This window comes from Papio anubis, chromosome 16 (assembly GCF_008728515.1).
Source record: "Papio anubis isolate 15944 chromosome 16, Panubis1.0, whole genome shotgun sequence".
Classification (NCBI taxonomy): domain Eukaryota; kingdom Metazoa; phylum Chordata; class Mammalia; order Primates; family Cercopithecidae; genus Papio; species Papio anubis.
In genome coordinates, this window is record NC_044991.1 from 77,275,451 (window position 1) to 77,297,327 (window position 21,877).

Here is a 21,877-nt window from a genome sequence, read left to right on the forward strand (position 1 = left end):
CTACTTAAACCAAAGGAAGAACCCTTTTTTAAACTACCATCTTGGGCTGGGCACGGTGGCTCACGCCTGTAATTCCAGCACTTTGGGAAGCCAAGGTGGGTGGATCACCTGAGGTCAGGAGTTCCAAACCAGCCTGGCAACCATGGTGACACCCATCTCTACTAAAAATACAAAAAAATTAGCTGGGTGTGGTGGCAGGCGCCTCTAATCTCAGCTATTTGGGAGGCTAAAGCAGGAGAATCGCTTGAACCTGGGAGGTGGAGGTTGCAGTGAGCTATCATGCCATTGCACTCCAGCCTGGGCAACAAGAGCAAAACTCTGTCTCAAAAAAAAAAAAAAAAAAAAAAAGAAGGCTACCATCTTTAGGACAGGGGTTGGCAAACTATGATCCACGGGCCAAATCTAGCCCACTGCCTGATTCTGTATGGCTTCTAGCATGAAGAATGATTTTTACAGATGAACATTTGCAAGAGGCTTGATGACAGGGAACACGAATGAATCCCAATTAAAGTACATGTTATCTCCTAGAAGAACTCCAATCCTCATGTTAGTGGGCCAATAACATTATAAATAAACAGAACTCTACTTTGAATTTCACCAATTACAAATTTGGGAAATCTGTTTTCTCTCAGAATATAAGTACTCACACAATGTCCTCAGATTTTGCCTCTTGGCCTGCAAAGCCTATATATTTACTAATTTAGGCCCTTTTAGAAAAAGTTTGCCGACCCCTGCTTTAGGATGTCAATTAGAACCCCAAAGCATCTAAAACATTAAATTCTGTCCCTAATATGCCAAGAGGAAGAAGAGTACAGCCTGTTAAATATTAACGCACACTTTTTTTTTTATTATATTAAAATCAGGCAATGGTCTGACAATAAAAAGGCTGTTTATGGAATACTGTTATGTTAAACTTCACTTACAGGATGTTAAATCCTTAGAACTAAGGTTTTCCCCCCGGAAAAAGATTAATGGAAACATCAATTGCTTTTCAGACTTGATAGTTGCTGCTTCAAAAGGTGGTTTTACACAAATACTAAATTAAAAAAAAAAAAACCTTTAGTACACAATGAATTGCTTTTATTTCGGTATGCATCCACATTTCAGCATTTAGTGGTCCTGAACAGCAAGTGGAAAGATGCAGCAATTTGCTAGGAGGTCAAGCCCACCAATTTCGGGGATCTGCTGTGCACACCGGGTTCCTTCTTAATCCCTGCTGAGGATCTTGGGAAGCAGCAGCAGCACCAAAACCAAGGCATGCACCGGATTCAAGGTTCTTTTTGTTCCAGTTGTCAGATTCCAAACTAGACCCCAATGGATTGCAAGGATGACCAAATGAAAGCCCTGTTTAAAACTTCTTCAATTTTTAAAAGCAAAACAATTATAGGAAAGTAAAACAATTCAGAGGGATCATGTGTGCTTACAAGTGTCTTCATGTGGTCTTTCTCCAAGTTCAACCACCAAGGACTCCAAGAGCTGGCAGGTCTGAGTAACCCTGGTGACTATTCTTTTCACCTTATCAAAACCTGAGCTAAAAACAATGCATCAGCTGATGACAGCAGAGGGTGGCAGGGCTGAGGCCCCATTATTCATTTCCCAGGCTGGTGGACAGTGAGTGAGTACGGTTCCAAAACTAAACAAGGGAGGTCAGAGACTCTTTCCAACCTTACCTGATGGCTTCTGGCCAAAGCAAGGAAGTGTCATGGAAGGTGTTGAGTGGTGACGGTGCAAAAAGGAACTTGAGGAGGAGGGAGAAAAAGCAGCACCCCTCGATAAAGGTGGGGGAGAGAAGATATGGGGAAAGCCCTGAATTCCTCACCGAAGGCCAATCTCAGAGGGGAGCGGAGGGGTTACAATCTATGCTTCGGCCAAGGGTGGGAGTGGAGGAGTGTGGGAATAGGATGATGGCTTGGAAGGGACATCATTTAAGACTTAAAGAAACCAGGGGTGCAGGCGAAGCACCCCACACACCTAGCAGTAGTCCCACAGGCTGCGACCTGAAACCTTCACATCTACTCTAACAAGCCCCCCAGGCTAGAGGGCTGTTGTTGCAGGGAGGGTGGGAGGCGGGAGGGTAAGGGGAGAAGGCAGAGACCCCAGGCCGTGTAATCAGCAGCAAGGTGATTGTGTGATGTGTCTTTTCACAGTTAAGTTAGATGTGCCCCACCAGTTATGATGGGAATCAATTTAAATAGACTTTCTTGATCCCAGAAGTTCAACTACGTGGACAGTGGTTACACTTGACAGGATGATTTGTTATAGCACAACTTATATATTTCAAATGGACAAAAAATTAGTATCATTTACAGTATCTTAAGATAAATTTCCTTTGAATGGGAGCTTCCTTTCCAGTACTTTGAGGTCTACAAGACGTATCTAGAAAATTTACTACTGTGGAAAATGAAGACTGCTTAAATCGAATGGGGGGGGGGGGAAGGGGAAGGGCCTGTGGTTTTTCTTTTTGATTAATTGCTGTAACACTGTCCTTCGGGCGGCTGAGGGAGTTTCATATTTTCTTTAGACATCATTAGGCGCCGAAGCTCTTGCAGGACAACTTTGATGCTATATGAATTCTGCCATTTTGCTAGCACTGATATGGCTCTTGGGTCCACCTACAACAAGGCAAACAAAAGCAAATTACTCTCAGACTCTCAAACAAAACAGCTATATGCTGGGGCTAAGCTAAGATGCAAACTAGAGTAAGATGTACTTTTCAAGTTGAACCTGCTGCTAATCCTAATACCTTACATGAAAAATACCTACCTGCTGGAGTCCCCCCCTCCAGGCAGCCTGCCTTTCCCGTTTGTGTCCTGAACGCTTACTATCTGGGATAAGGAAACGGTGGTACTGACACTTGGTGAGACTCAACCCAGCCCTGCTTGGCTCCACAACAATGGCTGCAGCTGGGCTGGCTGCTGCCGTGCTCAGGGCCTGTCCTCTTCACTGCGCCCAGGTAGTGGGGACAGATGTGCATGCAGGGCAGTACGGACAGCCAAGGCAAAGGGTGGCCAGGACCCGTGCTCTAGTGACAAGGGTCTGCCACAGAGCCAGTGCCTCTCAGATTAGGGCAGCATTTCCCAAAATAAATTCCCCAAAGCGTGGGTTGAGTTCTGGGCTCAGGACTTTAGGTGGAACTCAGATTCAGGATTAAACACCGAACACACTGTAACGAAGCTCATCTCTTTTCAATTTTCCAGTCTTCTGAGTATCTCAAAGATGAAGGCTTGGTGTGATGTTAATGTGTAGCATCCCTTCAACACTTGCAGGAGAGCAGACCTCAAAAGCTCAAAGCCTTTGGGTAAATGACACATGGAGTCAAGATTTATTAACATTGCTCTGTTTTTATAATATTTACTGTTGCCATTATTGCCCAGTTATGAGAACTGAGACAGGTTTTCCATTTATGGTAGTAAAAATAAAAAAGCAAGGCAATTAAAGGAAAAAAATATTACGTGCCAGTGGTTCACAAATAAGGCCCAGGGGGTAAAGGTGTAGCCCTGGGCAAGATCTTCTATGTCTGTGCCTCAGTTTCCTCATCTCTACCTCATCGGGATGGCATGAGGACTGAAAGAGCTCATATCTCAAAGTGACCAGTACAGAACTAGCCCAGGGTAAGTGCTATATGAGTGATCGCCAGATATAATTGGGAAACAGGCCCCACCCGAAATCTGTGCTCCTATGCACAGTGATACAGTTTATCAACAAATAACCCAAGAACATACGGAATTGGGCCCAGTCTAAAAGCTCCTGATGTTAAGTACAAAGCAACTGTCAACCCCAAGGAACAAGTGGGGCAGAAAAAACAACTTACCACTCCATTAGAACTATTTACTCCATTCATATTAATTTTTGTTACAAATCTTACAAAGGGGGGTGCTTCTGGGTATTTAGGTCCACATTCTATTTTAAGGCTGTATATTCGGTTTTCATAAATTGTCTGGAAAAAAAGGGTACAGAGATGTCACGCAATTACAACAAAGCATTCAAAAAGGTAGAGCCTGTGAAACCCTATTTATCCCTGACTGGAGAACTGGTACATCTGCTTCCAGCATGGAGTCTACTTGTTCTGTGGTAGGCCAGCAGTTCTAAACTAGTTCCTATACTAGTTTATATGACTTCCAGGCCTTAGGGGAATAAAAAGAAGATGAAGCATTTAAGCTAGTACCAGTGAAGTTTTAAGTTAATATTATGTCTAATCAGAGGGACCTGTTTTTATGTTAATTTCTCTACTTTGCAGTCCTTCTCTGGGGAATGGTAAGAGGCACTCTCTATTCTAGGAAGCCAAGTTAAATGTCCACTCACCAGGCTCATCAGCCAATCAGTTAAATACCACTATGTGGTATTAAAGCGCAGAGCAGGCCACTGCTTTAGAGAACCTCAAAATTCAGACAAGATGAGGGAGGGGTGCAGACCCAGAGCTGCTTCCCCCTTCTCCATCACTCCGGGGTTAGGCACTGGGTAAGGGATTTCAGTGGGGGTGTTCCACCCCTCCCTGCAGTCTTTTTTTTTTTTTTTTTTTTTGGTAGTCTGACCTGAGAGATTACTGGTATTCAGTGGGTGAGGTGGCACAGGGAAAAACAGTTTTTTTTTTTTGAGACGGAGTTTTGCTCTTGTTGCCCAGGTTGGAGTGCAGTGGTGTAATCTCGGCTCACCACAATCTCTGCCTCCCGGGTTCAAGAGATTCTCCTGCCTCCTGAGTAGCTGGGATTACAAGCATGTGCCACCATGGCTGGATAATTTTGTACTTTTAGTAGAGATGGGGTTTCTCCATGTTGGTCAGGCTGGTCTCCAACTCCTGACCTTAGTTGATCCGCCCACCTCGGCCTCCCAAAGCGCTGGGATTACAGGCGTGAGCCACCACACCCAGCCAAAAACAGTCCTTCTTAAAAGGCTAACTGTGCTTTTGTTGAGAAACACTGAAAAGTCCAACCCCCTACGTCAATAATCTCTTCATTGTACCGTCTAACCCATGAGCAGTGAGACGCGCTCTGCTGCCCGACTGTTCGTTCGGCTTGGAGCACCCTGCCCGCACCTGAAATGCCTTGCAACCCTGAAGACCCAGCTCAAACACCACCTAGTCCCTATCTTTCTGTCCCATATGAAGTCACACTGCTATCACATGTGTCTGAAGACCACACTGAAGGGTGATGTCTCCCAGTTAAGAGTAGCCCCCTCAAAGGCACGAGCTCCCCTCTCTGCGGGTTCCCCTCTCAGGCATCAGTGCCCTCTCCTCAGTAAAGGAGTCTTGTACCGCGCAAGTCAATTGCTCCGGTGCAAAGAGCGGCATCTAGTGGTCTTTAGGGAGAATAAATCAGAGGATGTGATTTAAACCCTTAATTCAGAAGGCATTCATAATATACCCATGGAAACTTTTCTTGTCCACAGGGATCCCTAACTGTAACCAAACCAAAACTGTGAATTTCTACCTACCCTCAATCTGCCCTCTTCTTCCTCAGTAAGTGACATCAGCATCTACCCAGTTAGCTAAAGCAAAAATCTAGCAGGCAACCCAATTCCCCTTTCCCTTACCCTCTACCTGCCAGCGGTCAGAAGGTCCCACTGTTCTACCTCTGAAAGAGACCCTGTATCTGCCCACTTTCCTCCACCACCGTCACCTCTTCTGAACTCCCCTAAGTCTTCCTCTCTTGCTGCCGGCACAGCAGCCAGAAGACGGACATCTTCAAAACAGGAAGCTGTCTCTGCTGGCTTAACCCTCTGACAGCTCCTAGTGACCTGAAGAGGAAGCCAAAGTTCCCAGACTGACCTGGGCAGCCGTAACTTCCTCTTCTTTTACTCTTCTCCCTCCCCTGCCCACCATTCCTCTTCAAGCTTGCCAAGTGCTCTCTACCTTGGGGCTCTCACCCCAGCTGCTTCCCCTTGGAAGTCCTCCCAATCCCCTCAGCCCCTCCCAACCGAGGCTCAATTAGGCATCAGACACCCTCACTAAACAAGGAAAAAGGAGGGTGGGGGCCTTGACAGGGGCCCTCAACTGAATTGGTACTTAAATGTTTGTTGAATGAATGTTTATCTTCACACTTTTATGTTATAAAATAACACCTCATTGCAATTAAGGTGTTTCCTCAAAGAAAAAAAAAAATCCCTCAGTACACAGAATAAGTAGGAAGCAAACAAAGGCATGACTCACATACAGATTTATGGAAAATATGAGAGATCCATCTTCAGAACCTATCATAGTCTCCATCAACAACTACATACTCAATGTCGACTGAATGGATCCTGAATGGAGCAAAATTATACTCCTTGGTTTTGTCACACAATTCAAGGATGAAATTCCTTACAGTTTAAGGAATCAAATTTCTCACCACTGATGTTCATCTGGTAATTTCACTGGAACACAGTAAAACAAACAAACAAACAAACAAAAAAGCCTCAAGTCAAGTGATCCCACACACATACCTGAAGCCCCAAGCTAAGGCTGGGCGTGGTGGCTCACGCCTGTAATCCCAACACTTTGGGAGGCTGAGGCAGGTGGATCACGAGGTCAGGAGATGGAGACCATCCTGGCTAACACGGTGAAACCCTATCTCTACTAAAAATACAAAAAATTAGCTAGGCGTGGCGGCGGGCGCCTGTAGTCCCAGCTACTCGGGAGGCTGAGGCAGGAGAATGGTGTGAACCCGGGGGGTGGAGCTTGCAGTGAGCCGAGATTGCGCCACTGCACTCCAGCCTGGGCGACAGAGTGAGACTCCGTCTCAAAAAAAAAAAAAGAAAAAGAAAAAGAAAAAAAAAGCCCCAAGCTAAGGCTGGGGGCGGTGGCTCATGACTGTAATCCCATCACTTTGGGGGGCCGAGGCAGGTGGTCAGGAGTTCGAGACCCACCTGGCCAACATGATGAAACCCTGTCTCTACTAAAAATACAAAAATTAGCCAGGCATAGTGACAGGTGCCTGTAGTCCCAGCTACCCGGGAGGCTGAGACAGGCGAACGCTTAAATCTGGGAGGTGGAAGCTGCAGTGAGCCGAGATTGTACCACTGCACTCCAGCTTGGGTGACAGAGCAACACTGTGTCTTAAGGAAAAAAAAAAAAAAAAAGCACCAAGCTAGACTTTAATAGAAAACAGGGTTACAGGGTTTCTGTTTTTTTTTCTTTTATTTTGTTCATGAGTGCTCCAGGGACCTGCTAAAACAGTTTCAGCAAAGGAAATGTACCTGAAGAATTGCTGGAACATTCTGTGTCTGTGAGAAATACTGCTCTTAAGATTCATTATTTCATCATGAAACAAACACTTTCCACTTTGTTGATATGGCTCATGCTTTGTGGAGCCATTTGGCAGTGCTCACCAACATGTGAAATGAGCATGCTCAGACCAGCAGGCCCCTTCCTAGCAATTTCCTTCAGAGAGATGCATACTTGTGCACAAAATGTGAAGCACTATCTGCAATAGCAAAAATAACTACAATCTACATGTCTACTTGCAAGGGACTATATGAACATGGCATATTCATATAACCCAGAGACTTCGTAGCCTTCTCAAAGGCCGAGGGTACACACACACTCACATGAAAGACTGGCAAAACATGGTACCGGGTATTGACAGTACATTGTAGGGTATGTATAACATATAGAAGCAGGCCTACACTTTCTTCCAATTCTGGGTATATTTGTGTGCACACAGGCTACTTCATCCATTAGGCACTACAGGCCCAGAGCCTGGAGATTACAAATTTTTCCTGGGTCAAATGTATATATATGAGATAACCCCAGTCTAATCATTAAAAAATAAAAATAAAAAGTCAAATTCCAATAGAAAGACAGTCTACAAAATATCTGACCAGTACTCCTCAAAACAGCCAAGGACATCAAAAACAAGAAAAACCTGAGAAATGTCATTGTCACGAGGAGCCAGAAATATGACGACTAAGTGTAATGTGGTATCTTGGATGGGATTCTGGAACAAAACACAGACATAAGTAAAAACTTAAGAACACCTGAATAAAGTATGGACTTTAGTTAATAATAATGTATTAACATTGGTTTATTGGTTGTGACAAAGGTACCATACTAACATAAGATGCTAGCAACAAGGAAAAGGTAGTACAGGAAGTACCACCTTTGCAACTTTTCTATAAGCCTGTAAGTATTGGAAAATAAAATTTGTTTTAAAAATGTATGAGCTAGGCTAGGCACAGTGACTAATGCCTGTAATCTCAGCACTTTGGTAGGCCAAGACAGGAGAACTGCGTGAGCCTAGGAGTTCGAGACCAGCCTGGGCAACAAAGTGAGACCTCGTCTCTACAAAAAGTAAAAAAAATTAGCCAGGCGTGGTGGTGCACCTGTGGTCTTGGCTACTTGGGAGGCTGAGGCAGGAGGATTACTTGAGCCCAGGAGGTGAAGGCTGCAGTGAGCTGTGATTGTGTCACTGCACTCCAGCCTGGGTGACAGAATGAGACCCTACCTTAAAAAAAAAAAAAAAAGAAATACGAGAAAAGGAATAAGGTATTAATTACAAAATTATGCAAAGAAAATTACAAAATCTAAACATATAAAAAGGAAACATTACGTCAACTAGTCACCTGCTATTCAGTTTGAATCTTACGTAGTTATATACAAATTATGTTTAATGTACAATGTGGGTACATGCTATGTTAGAATGCAAATCACTGTTACTGCTGGGGAGAAGAGTAGGGATATGGCAGCTAGGGTAAGTCAGGAAAAAAGACTCCACACTAGGTTTTATAACAGAATTTAATATAAGACATTGGTTAAACAGGCGTCAGTAGACTGGAAATGCTAAAAGGGAATCTAAGCTAACACAGATGTAATAAACGAAATGAAGCAGGATGGAAACTCTTAAGGCAGTGGGGACTAAGCTGGAGTTTACTGGGGTTGGAGGCTAAGGAAGAGGTCTGCAGAGCTGAACTCAGATCTCTGAGGAGGGGGTGCTGCCTGGCTGCTGCTAGAACTTCCAAGGAAGGGGCCTGGCGGGATGTGATGAGGCTGGTTTTGTGACTGTCCCCAAAAAGCTGGAGACTGAAACCCACTGCTGATGCCAGGATGAAGGGCTGTTACCAGGGTGGTACAGACAGAACAAACAGGCAAACAAGACACAGCAAATCCCTTTTCCCTTCCCCATGCCTTTCAGGCTCTCTCTTGTGTCCCTGACTGGTGGAACCTTAAGAGGAAGCCAGCTGACAAAGGAAAAGTGTAGTGTGCAGAGTCCCACCCCAGCATCCAAAGTAGAGAGAAGCGGGCTTGGAGCTTCCTAACCAGCACCAGCAGGCACCTCTCTGCACAGCAACGAGACACAATTATCCTTTGTACAGAGACTCTCCCTCTTCCCACCACTCATGGTATCCTTCTGAGTAAGCACAGGACCCATCTCTAGGCAATATTAAGTTTTCACTTCTCTAGTTAGGTTGTAGAATATTTGGGTGACACTCAGACTTAAGGACTGAATGGTCAAATTAACCACATGATCCTAATATAAAATAAAAAGGAGGAGGCATTTGCCCCTTCATATTTGCTTGCCGTTCCTTTAGGTATCACCCCAGTATGAGTCCCCTCACCTTGGCAGCAAGAGCTGGTTTTGGGCTTCAGTGTCTTTTGTACTCCCCCAACCAGCCTTGCCCTTGCCCCGTGGGTGCCAGCAGCAGCAGAGGGGGCACCTTTTTCCCAAGTGCCAGGTTCTGACAGCCCAAGCTTCCTCTCCTGGCCTCCCAACCCCAGGGGGTGGTTACTGTTTCTGCAGCGGTATCTGTGTTCTCACAGTGTGCCTTCTTTGATTTTTTAGTCCAACTTAAATTTGATCAACTTCCTATATTATCTCTGTTGCCTAGTATTGGGTATAGATCCAAAGGAAATTAAATCAGTATCTCAAAGAGATAGCTCTTTGCAGCTATTCACAATAGCCAATATATGGAAACAACTTAAATGTCCTAGAGAAAATATGGCATATATCACACAATGAAATATTATTCAGCCATAAATAAGAAATCCTGCCAGTTGGAGAATTGCTTGAACCCGGGAGGCGGAGGCTGCAGTGAGCCGAGATGGCGCCACTGCACGCCAGCCTAGGCGACAGTGCGAGACTTTGTCTCAAAAAAAAAAAAGACAAAAAGAAATCTTGCCAATCCTGACAACATGGATGAGCCTGAAGGACATTGCGCTAAGTGAAATAAGCCAGACACAGAAAGACAAAAACTGTATGATCTCACTTATATGTGGAATCTAAAAGTAGAACTCACAGAAGCAGAGAATAGAACAGTGGTTGACAGGGACCAGGGTGTAAGGGGAAATACTGGTCAAAGGGCACAAACTTTCAGTTATGAGTAAGTTCTGGGAATCTAATGTAAAACATGGTGACTACAGGTAATAATGCTGGATTGTTTACTTGAAATTTGGTAAAAGAGTACATCTTAAGTGTCCTTACCACAGACACAGACAGACACACAAGGTAGCTACATGTAGTGATGGATGTGTTGATTAATTTGGTTGTGGTAATCATTACACAATGTATATGTATATCAAGTCATCACATTGTATACCTTGGATATATACAGTTTTTATCAATTACACCTTAATAAAGCTGGGAAAAAAAATTACCTTGTATGATTTCTCTTTTCCTGACTCACACAGAGTTAAAGCGGGACTAAGTTAACTTCTTATTCTATATACTCTATATTGTCGGAAAAAAAATTTTTTTTTGAGACAAGAGTCTTGCTCTGTCACCCAGGTTGGAGTGCAGTGGTATGATCTTGGCCCACTGAAACCTCTGCCTCCTGGGTTCAAGCAATTCTCCCTCCTCAGCCTCCCGAGTAGCTGGGACTACAGGCGCACGCCACTATGCCCAGCTAAGTTTTATATTTTTAGTAGAGATGGGGTTTCAACACGTTGGCCAGGCTGGTCTCAACTCCTGACCTCAAGTGATTCACCCGCCTAGGCCTCCCAAAGCGCTGGGATTACAGGCGTGAATCACCACGCCTGGGCTTTTGACGTTAAAAATATTTACAAGAATATATTCATTAATTAGTCATATAACTGAAGGCTTTTATTTTTTTTTTTTTAGACGGAGTCTTGCTCTTGTCGCCCAGGCTGGAGTGCTGTGGTGCAATCTCGGCTCACTGCAACCTCCACCTCCCGGGTTCAAGTGATTCTCCTGCCTCAGCCTCCTGAGTCAGGCACCTGCCACCGCGCCCAGCTAATTTTTATACTTTTTTAGTAGAGACAGGGTTTCGCCATATTGGCCAGGCTGGTCTTGAACTCCTGACCTCAGGTGATCTGCCCGCCTCGGCCTCCCAAAGTGCTGGAATTACAGGCGTGAGCCACCATGCCTGGCCTCAAAGCTTTTAAAAAAGAGATCAGTCAATAAGCACTGATATAGAAAGATGTCCACCATCTACCATCTATTAGGTGAAAAAAATTAAGTTGTAAAACATTATGCATAGGAAGATCTCATTTTTCTTAAAAAGATACATATTTACGTTTGCACACCCACAGCAAAAAATGGGTAGAAACACACCACACACCAACTTAAGTTTCATTCAATGGTGAGCGTAATGAATCAGAGAAAGGATCACTTTCCTTTTACTTCCTACACCCCTGTAATTATGTTTGGTTCCTCTGAAGCATGGGTACCAGTACTTCAGGGTAAGTATGTGTATAAACACACATCCAGGCTCTAACCTACACATAAAACACTATTTTGGCTGGGTGTCGTGGCTCACACCTGTAATCCCAGCACTTTGGGAGACCAAGGTGGGCAGATCACCTGAGGTCAGGAGTTTGAGACCAGCCTGGCCAACATGGCAAAAACCTGTCTCTACTAAAAATACAAAAATTAGCCAGGCGTGGTGGTATGTGCCTGTAATCCCAGCTACTAGGAAGGGTGAGGCAGGAGAATCGCTCGAACCTAGGAGGCAGAGATTGCAGTGAGCTGAGATCATGCTACTGCACTCCAGTCTGGGCAACAGAGCAAGGTTCCATCTCAAAAAAAAAAAAAAAAAAAAACAGAAAAAACAGAAAAAACACTATTTTGGAGAACCCCAGAGGCACAATAGTGCTTCTCAACGAGGGCAATTTTTGCCCCTCTGCTGGGAAGGGGAAGGGAGGATCAAGCACTGTCTAGACACATTTATGGTTGTTGCAATGGAGACGGGGTACTGCTGGCATCTAGTGAGTAGAGGCCAGGGATGCTGCTAAACAGCCTACATGCACACACCTAGCACCCCCATGACAAAGAAAAGAACTAGCCCAATATGCCGAGGCTGAGAAACCCTGCTCTATATAACTTGACTATTGTTAGTACTTCTGTGGTCAAAGTAGAAATACTCCATGTCTAATGCTATGAACAGCCAGACATTTGCCAGAATTATGCAAGGAGTAGTTGGCTCAGAAGCTTTGTTTTTAGGCTTGCAGGATTTGCTTTTCTTTAAATAAAAACAAACAAACAAACAAAAAAGGTGGGGGCACTATTCAAACAGCACACATATATGACTAAAACATTCAAAGAGTACAGAAGGGTATATGGTAAAAAGTAAGTTTCCTTTCCACTCTAGCCCTAGCCAGCCAGCTCCCTTCTGAAGAAGACACTGTCAGCAGCTTCTTTTCCATTCCTCCAGAGGTATTCTAAGCACACAGAAGCAGTGTATGCATGAGCTCTTCCTCTGCCCCCATGGCCCCCGACTCCAACTGGCAGCATACTCTGTCTCCTGCTTTATAATTTACTTTTTCACAATATCATGGAGATCATTCCATTTACTTTTTCACAATGTCAATGGAGATCATTCCATTTCAGCACACATAAATCTGTCTCATTGTTCAACAGCTAAACAGGAAATAATATGGTGTACTCAAAGATGATGTTGTTTCCAATATTTTGCTACTACTGACAATGCTGCATGAAATAATTTTGTACACTGCCTTTGGGCAACACATTGAAGAGAAGCTGGAAAGTAAATTCCTAGAAGAATTCCTGGATCATATGGTACAAACCTTTGAAATTTTGATGGAAAACATTCTTTTGAGTAAAACAAAAACAAAAATATAATAGGGAGATGAGTTACTCAAGTGCTCTATTTAGATGCTGTAATAATTATGTGGATATTCGAGTTATATAGCAAACAGCTCATGTGTTAATCATAAAAGATTGGTCACAGGAAGTATCTACATGCAGATAGTTCCTTTTATGACTTAGTTTCTAACCTTGGGGAACCAGGATAATAAAAACTAAAGGGGTCAAAAGACAGTAACAAGTACTGGTGAGAATGTTGAGAATGGGAACTCTCAGGCATTGCTAGTAGGAATGTAAAATGGCGCAGTCGCTTTGGGAAACAGTTTGGCATTTCCTCCAAATGTTAAACACAGTTACCATATGATCCAGCAATTCCACTCCTAGGTATACACCCAGGGGAATTCAAAATCTGTATCTCCGGCAGGGCGCGGTGGCTCATGAGGTCAGGAGTTCAAGACCAGCCTGGCTAAGATGGCGAAACCCTGTCTCTACTAAAAATACAAAATTAACTGGGCGTGGTGGCAGGCACCTGTAATCCCAGCTACTTGGGAGGCTGAGACAGAATTGCTTGAACCCAGGAGGCAGAGGTTGCAGTGAGCTGAGACTGTGCCACTGCACTCCAGCCTGGGAGACAGAGGGAGACTCCAACTCAAAAAAATATATATATGATATATAATCTATATATATCTATATGTAAATATATATAATATATATATCTATATAGATATAAAATATATATATTTATATAGATATATAGATATATATCTATATATAAATATAAAAATATATATCTATCTATATATAAATATATCCATATATAAATATGATATATATCATATATTGTTATATATAACATATGTTATATAATATATTGTATGTTATATATTATATGTTATGGATTATATATTATATATGCTATGTGTAATATATATTATATTATATATGTTTTATATATAATATAGGCGTGGAGGATTTGCTTTTCTTTAAATAATATATAATTATATACAATTATATTTATATTATACAATTATATATGTAACATATTTACATATGTGTAATTAATATATATGTAATATATGTAATATAATTGTATATAATATATATATGTTATATAATATATAACGTATATAATATATATCCATCTTCAAAGGAGAAAAAATTAGGTAGCCAAAAACAAAAAACTATGTCCATCCATTCCAGCAGGTGTAGATAAAAAAAAAAAAAGAAACTATATGTCCACTTACAAACCTCTAATATAAACATTCCTAACAGCATGATTTATAATAGCCAAAAGGTAGAAACAACCCAAATGTTCATCAACAAATGAACAAAATATGGCATATCTGTACAATGGAATATTATCCAGCCATAAGAAGAATAAAAGTATTGATAGATGCTACAGTATGCTTGAACCTTGAAAAAATTATGCTGAGTAAAGGAAGCCAGTCACAAAAGGCCACATACTGTAGAATTCCATTTTTATAATAGATATTCAGAAAAGGCAAATTCATTGAGCTAGAAAGTAGACTGATGATTGTCAAAGATGGGAAATGGGGCATGTGGGAGGGAGAATGGGGGGTGCCTACTGATGGGTATGGGGTTTCTTTTTGAGGTGATGAAAATGTTCTGAAATTAGTGACAGATGCACAATTCTGAATATAAGACCACTGAACTGTACATTTAAAGGGGTGAATTTTATCCCAATAAAGCTGTTACTAAAAACAAATACATGAGGCCTGGCGTGATGGCTCACACCTGTAATCCCAGCACTTTAGGAGGCCGAGGCGGACAGATCACGAGGTCAAGAGATTGAGACCATCCTGGCAAACATGGTGAAACTCCGTCTCTACTAAAAAGTACAAAAATTACCTGGGCGTGGTGGCGCTCGCCTGTAGTCCCAGCTACTTGGGAGGCTGAGGCAGGAGAATTGCTTGAACCCGGGAGGTGGAGGTTGCAGTGAGCCGAGATTGCGCCACTGCACTCCAGCCTGGCAACAGAGCAAGACTCCGCCTCAAAAAAACAAAACAAAACAAAACATATATATATATATATATATGGAGGACACCTGGCATACCATAGCTACTCATTACAACTTCCAAAGCCTCTTTTGGAAAGAGATAAACTGAAATTCAGGGTAGCCCAAGCTGTTTCAGGTGGATAGAATATTTTCAGCAGAACTTACTGATTCATTGTTTTGTGTGTTTTTTTGAAGTGTACAATTCAGTGGTATTTAGTGTATTGCAATGTTGTATACTGGTTCAATTCTCAGTATTTTAGAACCTGTAAATCATTAAGTTGATTAGCAAACCTATTGAGTACCCCATTTCTAGGTATTCTGGGAAGTAAGGAGGGAAGCACAGTTCTCATCCTCAAGAAACCAAAATCATTCTTAGGAAGAGAAGACATGCAGTGAAGAAGATGTCAGCATATGATGGACCTTCAGAGACAGTAAAGAAAATTATCTCCATGGAGAAATAGGATTTCTAGATTGGGTTTTCCCCAGTATTTAGCAGACACAGAACACTCTAGTTGTCATAGAAAAAAGGGATAAAGAAGTGAGTAAAAACAGATCGAACGTATATATTTTTAAAACTCCACAAAAGTACAGGGTCACAAAATGACTCAAGAAGCAACATTAAATGGTAAAGCCAATCATTCACCATGAATGTTGATGACCATCTGAGATGAGCATTAGTGTCCTAACACGTAATGAACAGTCACTTGTCCCTGTTCCAGCCGGGGCCACGCCCTGCATGTCTTTCTGCTCCCACAGTGCTAGTGCAAAGTCCTGTACACAATCAAACGAATGAACGTCGTCATCACCCTTAAACACACGCAGACACAGGACAGGTCTTGCTACATTCAGGCAGAAGCTCTCACTGCTTGTCTGAAGTGTGTGTCACAGTATGGAAATTGATTTCTTGACTCCTACATCAAGTTACTACTTGATTAGTATCTTCTATAATGGTAACAGATGAAAACTCAAAATGTAAACAAAAGGGAGACACCATGGCACAGTGGTTAAGAGCACAGGCTCTGGAGTCAGATCTGATTTGGGGGTTACCAGCTATGTGACTTTGGGCAAGAGACTTGACTCCTCTGAGTCTGTCTCCTCATCTGTAAACTGGAATGCAATTGCACCTAACAATAGGGTTTTGTGAGAGTTAAGAGACATTTCCTGAGGGTTTACTATGTGTCCTCGAAAAATGGTTGGCTGGCATTATGAAGACTAGGAACTCTCACAAATCAGGAAGTTCTGAAAGAGGCCACTTTTCCCCATCCTCATTGTCTTGGTCTTCTTTGCAAAGGCCTCTGGGTCTAGCAGTGCCTGGAATAGACCAGGAGCTGACAGGCTGGCATTAGGATACAGGTGCACGGCAGACCTGGGAGACAGTGAAGAAAAACAACAACTGGGAAGGCTTTCCAGAGTTCATTTGGAGACTAGCTTCAGGAATGCTGGCTATACCTAGGGCCTAGTTATTTGGTTAGTCCAGAGATTGTTCGGAATGACATCTGAGGGTGCAATGACCTCATACCTTACTGTCTACATTGTCATATAAATTCACACTATGAGTCTAAACAGATTTTTGCTTACCATTTAGAGGGGTTAAACAGCATCAGAGGAGGTTCAAATATATAAACTGAAACTGGTCAAAAAAGAATAGCCACATTTCAGAAAATATACCATTGGTGAGCTTTTTTTCCGTGATAAGGCTAGGATTTTTCTAAAAGGAGGCACAGTGAATTTAAGACATTGACATTTATAGCCGTAGCTCGACGCTTACTCTTGGAGGCCCAATTATCATCCCTGTCCATCTTGTAAGTGTCATGTCTTCGTCATCTTCTAGACCCCAGCTAACTGTGCCATCTCCTACTCCTTTCTGGCCTTCTTCGAGTTCTTCCAACAGTCGGAAATTGCGAGGGACTTTTACTCCTAAAATAAATGGAAAGAAATTCAAGATACCAGCAACTCCAGGGGAACTTGTAAGCCTAGAGCTAGCTGCTCATTATCGCTCCCTGGGAATAAAGATGCTAACATGCAAAAAAATCATGGGAAGTTATCACACCTCAAACTTGCCACTTATAAAGCTATCAGTATCAACCAGCACAACCAGAGGGAAGGGGCACATGGTTCTCTGACAGGTGAAATGACTAGGGCTAGATAACCAAACTTAGATACCCCACCCCCACCCCTCGGACAAACCTTATAAGGGGCTTACATGTCTAAATGTCGATGAATTGGGGTTAACTAGTGTGAGATGAAAACCATCAATCTCAAGTGCTAACAAAGTACCTTGGAAGACAAGAGGCTGAGACTATGCTTATTTGTTGGCATGACTCTCAAACAACCTTTAGGAGGAATAGTCGCCATGGATATGGCAAATAAAAATGGTGTCCTCTTAGTCAACTAAGAGTCAATTGAAGGCACCAAGGATAAAATGTTCTATTGTTTTTCAATTATTTAAACGATAGTTTCTCTTTTAACTTACAAAAAAAGTAAAAGGGAATAGCTGGCTCTCTAATTTTTTCCCAAAAATCCCAAAGCCTGGCAAGTAGCTCTTGAAAGCAACACATGAAAACACCTCAGAGGTTCAAGACGCAGTACCGGGTTCAGGCTGAGATTTGAGCCATTTCTAGATGTCTTCCAGAACAGAATATTGGCCAGACTCTCAAGAGACAAATAGGACTAACCATGTGACTGTGAAGAGAGGCTCACTTGAGGGACCCCAAATTGTGGGAGGTGTTGCCAGTATATGCATCTCCCAAAGTGTAGGACACATGCCATTAATTTAATTGGAATAAATATTTGAGCACCTATTATACATCAGGCACTTTTCTAAGCACTGAAGAACAAGCAGTGAATAAAACAAAAATGCCTGCAGCTTACATTCTAGTAGGAGACATATAATGGACAAAAATCAATATGTAAATTATACAGTATGATAGATTCTGCTGTTCTGGAGCAGGGAGTAATAGGGGAGGGGCAATACTTTCAAATGGAGTGATCGAGGAAAAGTGTTATTGCAACAGGTGTCATAACTAAAGACCTGAAGAAGGTGACAGGGCATGATTTATGGATAGCTGAGGGGAAAGTCTTTGAGACAGAGCAAACAAGTGCAAAGGCCCTAAAACAGAGGCTTGCTTAAGGTGTCAAAGGACAGCAAGGAGGCCAATTTAGCTTAAACCAAGTGAGGGATGAGACAGCAAGAGGAGATTAAGGATGCCAACTGTTACTGCGTGACATGATCTGTCCCTCAGACTGCTGTGTGAGGACAAGAGTGAAGGGAGCAAGAGCAGAAACAGCTAGGGGGATACTGCAATAGTACTAGCAAAAGGTAATACCGGCTTGGACCAGGGTGATAGCAGGAAAGTAGTGAGGAGCGGCGTAATTCTAGGCATTTGAGAGGTCTGAGCTGTGGAGATTTGCTATCAGGTTGCCTGTGAGGTGTGAGAAACAAGAGTCAACTACAGCTCCTGGGTTTTTGGTCCAAGCAGCTGAAAGATGGAGTTGTAGTGGTACGTTAGAGGACTTTAGGTGGTATGTGATTGAACACTTCGTTTTACAGTCATGTATTTATGTTTAAGAATAATTTATTTAGGGTAAGTAATATACTAACTTCCCATCCATAACAATGGTAAAAGTTTACTTTAAAATAAATGTAAGCAAAAGAGTCAGTTGATTACGAAAAAATGTTAAATAATACTACATATGGTATTTGAAAGGAAACAGCAAAACCTACAAGCATACTTGAACTGTTTGTTTGGAAAACACTGGCATTTTCATCTGCACAGCAGCCAACTGGATTATTCAGCTACCCGGGACTGAGTCTTCTCTAGCAAACATAAAACTGAAAGACAGTGGTGACATTACAGGCAAAAAGTCAGACAACACAACTGTTGTTCAGAAAGGGTTCAATCTAAATCTTTAATGATCCTAATTAGGCTAGGGGGGAGAAGTCACTGCCTTACTACTGGTTAATTTATAAGCCTACACTAATAAAAATGAAGATCAAAAGAACATAAAATCATATTGATAGGAAGGCTAATGACTGAGGTACTTGTTCACAGATGGTGTTACGGCTGAACTGTGTTTCCCTCAAATTTATGTACTGAAGTCCTAACTCCCAGTACCTCAGAATGTGACAAAACCTGCTGACACCTTGATCCTGAGCTTCTGGTCTCCAGAGCTGTGAGAAATTTGTTAAGCCCCCACCCAGTCTATGGGATTTTGTTATGACAGCACTAGCAAACCCATACAGATGAGAAGTGACATCTTGTTTTTTCTTTTTTTTTTTGAGATGGAGTCTCGCTCTGTCGCCCAGGATGGAGTGCAGTGGCGTGATCTCGGCTCACTGCAAGCTCCGCCTCCTGGGTTCACACCATTCTCCCGCCTCAGCCTCCGGAGTAGCTGGGACCACAGGCGCCTGCCACCACGCCCAGCTAATTTTTTTCTATTTTTTAGTAGAGACGGGGTTTCACCATGACAGCCAGGATGGTCTCGATCTCCTGACCTCATGAGTCGCCTGCCTCGGCCTCCCAAAGTGCTCAGATTACAGGCATGAGCTACCACGCCCGGCCGATAAGTGACATCTTAAGAAGCTTTATAGAGTTGGTAAGGATACAGAACAAGATGTTAACAGTTATCTCTGGGTAAAAGAATTATGGATGATTCCCCCTACTTTCTCTATTTCCTGATTTTTTACAACAATCCCATGTTATTAGCATAACAAAAAACCAATTAGGAACCATTTCAGTTGTATCCCACACAAGAACCTACTCAGGGCCTGAGCGCCTGTCATTCCTGCTGTCCAGAAGGCTCCTTCCCCTAGGAATCCATAAGCTAAGCTCCCTCAGCTTCTTTAGGGCTTTGGTTGTCCAGCACTTCATCTCACTAAGGATCAAGTGTTCTCCTCTGAGGAGGAATCTCACTTAACAGCATTCCTTAAGTGATTAACTTTTAGTGGACAATGTTTTTAATGTTACTAAAACTTGGTCAGCTGGGTATGGTGGCTCACACCTGCAATCGCAGCACTTTGAGAAGCCAAGACAGTCGTCTGAGGCCAGGAGTTCAAGACCAGCCTGGGCAACATGGAGAAATCTCATCTCTACAGAAAAATACAAAAATTGGCTGGGCATGGTAGTGCCCACCTGTAGTCCTAGTTACTCAGGAGCCTGAGGTGGGAGGGTCACTTGAGCCAGGGAGGCAGAGGTTGCAGTGAGGTGAGAGATTGCGCCACTGTACGCCGGCCTGGGCGACAGAGTGAGACCCTGTCTCAAAAACACAAATAAATAAATAAAAATAAATAAATAAATACATTAGCTGGGTGTGGTGGTGCACACCTGTAGTCTCAGCTGCTTGGGAGACTGAGACAGGAGGACTGCTTGAGCCTGGGAGGTCAAGTCTGCAGTGAGCTATGATCATGCCACTGCACTCCAGCCTGGGCAACAAAGCAAAAACCTGTCTCTTTAAAAACAAACAAACAAAAAGATGGGGCACAGTGGCTCACGCCTGTAATTCCAGCACTTTGGGAGGCCGAGGTGGGCAGATCATGAGCTCAGGAGTTCGAGACCAGTCTGGCCAGCATGGTGAAAAACTCTCTCTCTACTAAAAATACAAAAATTAGCCAGGCGTGGTGGTGTGCACCTATAGTCCCAGCTACTTGGGAGGTTGAGGCAGAAAAATCACTTGAACCCTGGAGGCGGAGGTTTCAGTGAGCTGAGATCACGCCACTGGACTCCAGCCTGGGTGACAAAGCGAGACTTCCATCTCCAAAAACAAACAAACAAACAGACAAACAAATAAATAAATAAAAGTGTTAAGACTGCCAAATAAATGGCCAAGTATAACAGCTTCTATAGCTGAGCCTTTCATTACTGAATGGAAGCTGTATTATACATGTGACCTCTATTTTGAGTTGCTCTTTTTGGCAAGACAAAAAAATGTGTTAGTTTCTTATGTCAGGTATTTAAATGTCAGCTGGACTATTTATAGTAGGACTATTCCTCTTATAAATTTAAGCAAAGAACATCTCTATGGCTGAAAGGTTACCTTTTCACCTAACAATCAGATCTGATTAGGAAATCCTAACATTCAAATATCACAAGCTTGTTGCTATTAGTTTCAAAACAGTGAATTCAAGTTATATTTTTCTGATATTTAATTTTTACTTGTGAAGTAGGGCAAAATATATCAGTAATTAACCCTATACTTCCAACAGACATTTCCATTGGATTAGATATTCGATTACTTAAAACCAAGCGTGCAAAGCCCACATATACAACTGAATCAAAGAAACAGGTCAATTTATTTTAGGCTAGTATTTGGAATAGGAATTGAGATCCACAGAGGGAAAGGTCGGCTTTCTTTTGTTCCTGCATTATAGGACAATTTGATTCTGACTCAAGTTGTAAAGCCAGCACCAGAAACAGTTCAATAAATGAAAAACTTTGGACTGGCCGATATCTATCTGTATTCCAACTAGGAGTTGTGATACACATATAAATATAAGAATAACTGCTATCTACTGAACAATTACAATAAACATTTATTTCATTTGAACAGCAGTTCTCAAACCTTTTGCTTTCAAGAATGCTTTATACTCTCAACAATCACTGAAGACCTCAAAGAACCTTTGTTTGTTTGTTTGTTTGTTTTGAAACAGTGTCTCACTCTTGTCACCCAGGCTGGAGTGCAATGGCGCGATCTCAGCTCACTGCAACCTCTGCCTCCTGGGTTCAAGCGATTCTCCTGTCTCAGCCTCCCAAGTAGCTGGGATTACAGTTATGCGCCACCACGCCCAGATAATTTTTGTATTTTTAGTAGAGACAAGGTTTCACCATGTTGGCCAGGCTGGTCTTGAACTCCTGACCTCAGGTGATCTGCCTGCCTTGGCCTCCCAAGTGCT

General features: G+C 42.6%; 1 protein-coding gene across 9 annotated transcripts in view; it reads right to left on the reverse strand.

Moving 5' to 3' along the window:
• Positions 1–823: 823 nt before the first annotated feature.
• Positions 824–21,877, reverse strand: part of UBE2V1 (ubiquitin conjugating enzyme E2 V1) — a 37,367-nt gene continuing 16,313 nt past the window's right edge. For 4 of the 9 annotated variants that reach the window (XM_017944702.3, XM_003904622.4, XM_009215930.3 and 1 more), the window contains 3 exons: positions 16,757–16,905; positions 3,812–3,937; positions 824–2,612 (listed from right to left, as the gene is read on the reverse strand). In XM_017944702.3, the coding sequence (XP_017800191.1) occupies positions 2,466–2,612; positions 3,812–3,937; positions 16,757–16,801 (318 nt within the window). In that variant the 5' untranslated portion in view covers positions 16,802–16,905 and the 3' untranslated portion in view covers positions 824–2,465. Of the gene's footprint in view, positions 2,613–3,811; positions 3,938–15,535; positions 16,355–16,566; positions 16,906–18,712; positions 18,821–21,877 lie in introns of those variants that run through there. The other 5 variants (XM_009215932.3, XM_031656849.1, XM_009215929.4 and 2 more) reach the window with 5 other exon arrangements.